Source organism: Drosophila ananassae, chromosome 3R (assembly GCF_017639315.1).
Source record: "Drosophila ananassae strain 14024-0371.13 chromosome 3R, ASM1763931v2, whole genome shotgun sequence".
Taxonomy (NCBI): domain Eukaryota; kingdom Metazoa; phylum Arthropoda; class Insecta; order Diptera; family Drosophilidae; genus Drosophila; species Drosophila ananassae.
Window position 1 is genome coordinate 2,689,587 of NC_057930.1, and position 7,082 is coordinate 2,696,668.

The following is a 7,082-nucleotide window of genomic DNA, read 5'->3' on the forward strand; positions in this document are numbered from 1 at the left end:
CCTTGGAAATGATATATCGAAGCCCTGTGTAAAATTTCATTAAGATCGGTTGAGTAGTTCGCGAGAAATCTTGACAACATTGAAAACATAGTTATGAGAAAAACGCGTTTAAAGGTTTAAACTGCCTATACCTGACCTCGAGCGTCCAACTTTTCAAGGTTGTATTTTCGAAACTATTAGTCAGATCAACTTGAAAATTTATGAAAATATTCTAGAGATGTTATAGAATTTAATAAGACAAAAAATTTTTTTTTAATTTTTGAAACTGCTAAATCCATAAGCAAACAGAATGTAAATAAAACAAGAATGGAAAGCTAACTTCGGGTGGAGCCGAAGTTGATATACCCTTGCAGTTAAGGTTGCGCCATTTCCCATCGTTCAGTTATATGGCGGTTATATATCGGCCGGCAATCGTTCAGTTATATATCGGATATAGCCGGCCGATCCTTATGAAATTCGGCATATCAGATTGTTTTGTCCAAAATAGAATCTGTACCAAGTCCCATTTTTATACCCTTGCAGAGGGTATTATAATTTTGGTCAAAAGACCAAAATTAAGATTTAGTGTATAACAAACTCAGTTCTTTTACAACTTCATAACAAATATTTTTTACGAGTTTTTGAGCAAATTGTGTTTATAATAATGAAGCTTTATACATTTATTCAATTAATTTTTTGCAGCTATTGTGTTTACAAGAGTTGGTCAAGATACAGGCTATAAAAAAAGTGAAGGGATTTTTACACTTTTCATAAAAAAAGGTTTAGAAACTTAATAAGATAATCCTTTACTCAATATGTATATTAGATCGGTCGATTTGAATATTTACATCATGTCTATTTTCACACACTTTCTCATTAAATTTTATATCGATAGTTACTAAAAACCGTTTTATAAGGCAAAATTTCACCTCACATAAATTTAATAAAAATTCAATGACAATTTGGTTTGTAATATCCTCACTATTAAGATTTTTATTCTGCACTTGAATATTACAAGTTCCATTATCTAACGTTCCTGAAGAATGAGTTACGTTAACCGATTGACTTAATTTTTGTACTATCCATTTCTGAGGAGCTTCTTCAGTAAACTTTAGTGGTAATAAAAGTAAAATATTAAATATAATAGTATTAATTTCACTACAATGTAAAGAAAGTGTTTTATGGACGAGCTCTCTATTTATAAATGAATATTGGGGCTCATTCGATTCCCTTTCTGTAACTTGACTAAAATCTAAGCAAAATGGCTTCGCCTTTAGAGTTAGCAAGTCAATTATATATATAGTATGGTTGTTGGTATCAGCCACTAGTAAATTACATCCGTCAGCGTCCAAACACAATCCCGTTGGCTCGTTAAAAACTATAGGGGAACCATCTTCATTTACAATGGCCATCGTTGAAACATAATTTTCATCAGTGTCAATAACTTTGATTTTATGATTATAAGTGTCGGTCACAAAAATTTTGCTTTCAGTAGTATGACACGCCACTCCCAAAGGATGTTGAAGTTTGGCGTTATAAAGCTTTCCGTCTACATCACCAAATGCGAATAAATTCTAAAAAAACATATATATTGTTACCTTGAAAAAATATTATTGTCGTTTAAAACTTACAAGGGGGTTCCGGTCTCCACCAACAACTGGCATCACCTTTCCGTCGACTAAAGAGACTTTACGTATACTGGAACTTTCACTGTCAGCTACAAACAAAAAGTCTTTTGACATAGCTAATCCCGATGGTTGAGCAAATGCTGCATTCTGAGGATAGGAATTGTTACGATTCTCCTCTAAACCATTTCCTATTAATGAAACACAACATAAGGGATCAAACTTCCGAAACTTCCACCAAATAATGCCTTCTGGGAAATAGCCCCAAATTTGGTGTGTTCCGGCCATTGAAATAAGTACAATTGTTTTCTCTAAAACGTTTCGTTCGTCCAGATGAAACGACATATCCATATCACGAGTGCGAAATATAGCAACATCCCAAGGCGATGATATAGGCTGCACCGGACCTGCGTTCCCTCCAATTCGATCACATCCTTGAACACCAGTACCAGCTAGAGTTTTTACTATTCCGTCAGCTAAAGAAATTTTTCTTAATGCGTGATTTTCCGTGTCTGCCACAATCAAAGTATGTTCATCAAGAAAAGTTAAGCCCTGAGGATGCTTAAATCGTGCCTCCGTAAATTTACCATCAATTAGTCCAGCCTTGTGATCTCCGATTATGTGTTCCACTAAACCACGACTTGAAACCACTAGGACTCGATTATTACCAGCATCAGAAATCGCGAACCGACCGGCTGGGCTGCGGGCAATCTTTGCAGGAAAACGTAATTTAGATGCAGGGTTCGGATTGGTTGAAAGTTGAAGGGGCAAGTTGTAGTGTTCCAATTTTCCTTGACGACCAAAGAATGACAATGCGACACTTATAAAGTTCTCGAGAAATTTCCCGTTTCCTTCGCCCATTAGAAGCAATAAAGGCAAACCAGCAGGACTCAAAACTATAAGAGTTGGCCAACAGCGAATACTTAGAGATTGCCATAAAGTGGAACCAAAATCGTTTACAATCGGATGGGTCACCCCATATCTTAGCACTGCAGATAAAATGTTTGAATTAGCACGTTCATTCTCAAATTTAGGACTATGCACCCCGATGATTACCAATCCACTTTCTGGAGGAAAGCTGTCTTGTATGCTATGAAGCTCAGGTAGTACGTGCATACAATTAATGCAACAATAAGTAAAAAAGTCTAAAATGACTATTTTACCGCGAAGTTCTGAAATCGTTAAAGGCCGACTAACATTAAACCAATCCAGATCTGGAAATATAATATTTTTACTCCAAATGAAAAAAACATAATTGATTTACCAGATTTACCATACCAGATTTTATTTCAATATTGATAGTCTTGAGTTTTAAAATAGATTTATCATCATCCAACCTTTCCAAAAATTCGATGATGGATTTTTCTTTATCTTTTTCTCCAACGCAGGAACGGTACGTATGTAGAAGTTCATCAGTAATAAAAGTAAGGACATCGACAATAGGCAAATCATCATTAGAATCCATTGAGGGAAAAAGATTTCCGTGTGCACAATTTTAGAAACTAAAAAAGAGATGGAATGTGTGGCCAAGTTTCAAAATAACTCGAAAATTAAAAAATACTGTCTTATTCTTATAAAAGCAGTCGCAAATCAAGTGAGTTTTTTGGTAAATACAATTTTTACACTGTCTAAATGGTAAATCAGCAATCGAACTAAAAATTTATAAGATGGCTATAAACTAAGGTAAATCACAAACCAGAACGACATTATGGATCGACATTATGGGACGACATTATAGAGTATTGACTGGTTTCCGAGATGCTGACACACCTTACACGTATATACTAAATTAAAGACTGTACAGCTGTACAGTTTTATCATGGATTACATAGTGCTACAAAAAAATCAAAAGTGAATGAACTTTTAAAGTGATATAGTAGGAATTGTTTATCAAAACCGTGTATGAAATATTTGTAACACCTTCAAAATCTTGATTTATGGTTAAAAAATCGTTTTTCGGGACTTTTTTGCGCTTAAAAATTCCTGAACGCTTTTTTTTTAACCGATTTCAAAATTGCTGGTGGTTTTTAATAATTGGAGGTTGTAGCTTTTGAAAAAAAAATATATTTTCGATTTTTTCAAAAACACCGGAAGAAATTGGATCGCAGCCGAGTTTAAGGCGCATTCGTTATCTATTACTACCCACTTGGGAATGCCGAAAGCTATCAGCATTTCTCTCAAAGGAGTTTTAATGTCCTGTGAAGCCGTTGTATTGAATATGTTCATTTAATAGTATTTGAAGAATTTGTCAAGAACAATTTGTCCTTTCCGTTAAATATATGTCTATGTGGATGATTTCTCAGGGGTTTTTAGGGAAAGGAGTAGGTTGATTGCCTCCTTTGATGGGTGTCTAACGTATTTAGATTCTCTACAAGTTTGCTTGGATTTTCTTTCGAGCTTGTGGGTAGAAATATGGTAGGGTGTAGGTTAAATTGAATGGAATCTAATTGAACCACAGTGGGCGATTTGGTCTCGCTAGCGGCATTTAATTAATAACTTCTAAGCTAAATAAATGTCTTCAGTTCGTTTTTTCTCTGATCAGTAAAAATTCATAGAACTTTTTAAATTAAAATTTTTTGTTCAAGATAAAAAAAATTGTTTTAAATATAAAATTTTGTTTCACATTTATTATTTTTTAACTTCAATTAACATATTTAATAAATAAACTTTATCTATAAAAGGCTAGAATGATATTCGGAATCAGACAGAGGCATATCCAGATAAAAGCAAACTCTTAACATCATCGTCCATAATAATTGTTTTTGTAGAAGAAGAAAACAATGAAGTAATCTAAGGGTTGGAAGAAACTATAAGGTATTTAATACATCTTCCATGGTATTTTTCCTGCAATTTTTTCTTGTATTGCTCTCGCGTAAGTTTCGGAAGCCCTTGTGCTTGGCTTCCTCGGACATCATGCCCATTTGGAAGGCAAAAATGGCTTTATTTTGTCTCCTCCATGAATTAAAATTTTGTGAACAGAAAATGGTATATAAATTCAGGGATATGTTTTCACACACAATTCCGAACTTTCCAATGCGTAAGACCGGAATACCTTCGAATATATTTCGTGGCAACATGCCATCGCTCGTAAGTTTACACTGAATCGATGCGATCATAGCGTAGCATGGATATATTCGCGTTTTGTCCTTTGACAAATTCCATGTGCACTTGGTATGTCCAACATCTACAAATAGTGTCAGTGCTTTTTCATCAGAAAATTTTTACGGTAGACGCGGTGGGGTAGTCATAAGGTTTTTCACAACAGTACCAAATACAAAGTTTACCATGACAACAAACTTCTTTGTTGGGATGACTTCTGAGTGCCATGCTAAAAAAGATCCCTTTTTGCTACTGACACTGTGCCTAAAAAGTACCATAGTTAGAAGGCACGTAATAGCAGTTCATAATAGACATTTTGGACGCCATTGATTCACATTTTCGGCTAATAGAAGAATTGGACTGAATCCACTTGAATCCGGTTGGTTCGACTCCACGAAATACACTGAATTACCACTACGTTTTGTGAGCTACGAATTTGTAAACCCATCCTAAACATTGGTTTTTTGTTGTATTACATACCTTAAAGATAGTAAAAGTCCAAACTTTTAATAAAATCAATAAAAATTCTAAATCTCCGAGAAACTCGAAATCAATGCGAGCAATAGAAAGAATTTTGTAAAGCTCTTTGTAAAGCGCTGATCAGGTGCAGGAAAAGGTATCCTCCGAGATGGGTTCCCGCCACTTCTACTGGGCTAGCAATGAAGTTCAACTTGGACTTTCAACTGAAGAACTCCCAGACCACAGCGATGATCAATATTTGGGCAATCAGGCCACTCATGATATAGGCCGGATTGCCATTGCCATACAATGATAAAGACGTAAATGGTCAGGAAGAGCAGAAAGTAGTTGGTTTGGTACTAGAGCAAATTCTTCACCACTCGGTTGCCTCACTTGTCGAAATCCTTGAGAATGGGCAGTTAACCGATCACAAAACGAAGTCATCCAGGGTGCGCAGTGGTGGCAACTGAAGATTGCTGGAAGGGGCGGCTGCGGCATCGCCCACGGATGAAGTTGAGGGAGTGTGTACATGCAATCCAGAATCGACCAGCGCTCGGCTGGGCAGTAGACCTCCCTACGGAATAAGAATATTGGCAGTGGCGAGCAGCACCACATCACCAAAACTATTCTTGGCGTCGAAGGAATTTACGGCAGTGGCTGCTGAACGAGAAACACCGGCGTTGGATGCGGAATACTCGGGAAAGGGGTGTTGGCCTCGAATACCAACTGACGGGTTGCCACCAAAATGCAGCAGACTATGATGCCTGCGTCCACATGCACGGAAGCTTGAAGAATTGCAATACTTAGAAAGATGACCAAATCCAAGGCACTTATAACATATATCTAGCCGCCTAACTTCGTCTAAAAAGCCCTCAGGCGACAAACTTAAAAACCTTTGGCAGAAGTTTATTATGTGGGAATGGCAATCACAGATCATGCATGCGGCAACGGACGAAATTGTAACCATAAATGTAGAGTTTCCTGGATTAAAGGATATACGCCATCCTACAGCAGGGTTTGGTGCATAAGACGTCGTCGGCAAATCCATGCTCTCCAGATTCCAGCATGTCTTGTTGCGTATTATTTACAAATTATATTGTATGTTTATATATAATCTTATGCCTATGCACATTTGCAAATGTTCATGCATGATGCGGATGTTTTCTATGAATGTCGCTCTGTATGGATTTAATCATTAGTATGACTTAGTCGAAACACAATTAAAATTCAAGATGATATTCTCTACTGCTGGTTACGACCACATAACCCTAACCCCCTACCTTGAAATGTCTATCGCGAAGATTATAGTAGTATATAGTATGGAGTATATGTATGGAGACTAGTAGAAGAGTTTCGGAAGTGAGGAAGAATGTATTGCACTTGGGGAGCAGCTTTTTGGTGAAAGAATGTATTGTTGTGTTCAAATGAAGGCTCCCCAGATTTGTGGTCGTGTTCCCAGTTGTTATTTAATTGCATCAGTTGGGTTTAAGTTTTAGCATATCTTTATTTAATGTTTGCTAGGTATTCGGAGCAGCTGTTGTTGCCGCTCCGAGTTCAAGGGAGTTTCTGATTTAACAAATTTACTTATGAGTTAAAGGAAGTCTAAGTCTCGTAGCTGCGCTGCCCAAAGCGGCAGCGGAGAGACGTTTATGTATTCTTAAATATTTATATATGAATATATGTTTATGTTATGTTCGCTTAGGCGGAGGTATGTGGACATGCATAAGGTCCACTCGTGTTACGTATATGCGGACATATGCACTTTTCGGCGTGCAGCAAAGGCACAGCGCGCGATTCATATTTCGGTGCACTTAGGTTTATGACCGAGACCTTGGATAACATAAACACTGCGACAAAGTGTTACAGTGTGTACCCTTTAAGTACTCTTGGTACAGTGGGTGGTCGATATATATATTTATG

General features: G+C 36.8%; 1 protein-coding gene and 1 pseudogene across 4 annotated transcripts; both read right to left on the minus strand.

The window, feature by feature from the left end:
- Positions 1-629: 629 nt before the first annotated feature.
- Positions 630-3,152, minus strand: LOC6499156 (NHL repeat-containing protein 2). Of its 4 annotated transcripts, none has more exons than XM_014904653.3 (3): positions 2,883-3,152; positions 1,611-2,818; positions 630-1,553 (listed from the first exon to the last, which is right to left on the minus strand). In XM_014904653.3, the coding sequence occupies exons 1-3, from the start codon at positions 3,067-3,069 to the stop codon at positions 786-788; spliced, it is 2,163 nt and encodes a 720-aa protein (XP_014760139.1). In that variant the 5' UTR covers positions 3,070-3,152; the 3' UTR covers positions 630-785. The 4 variants fall into 4 exon arrangements, with proteins under 4 accessions (XP_014760139.1, XP_014760137.1, XP_001965892.2 ...); XM_014904651.3 differs by having other exon boundaries at positions 2,878-3,016; XM_001965856.4 differs by lacking the exon at positions 2,883-3,152 and having other exon boundaries at positions 1,611-2,593; positions 2,649-2,787.
- Positions 3,153-5,253: 2,101 nt separating this feature from the next.
- On the minus strand, positions 5,254-6,229 carry LOC26514158 (annotated as a pseudogene).
- Between the last annotated feature and the right edge of the window lie 853 nt (positions 6,230-7,082).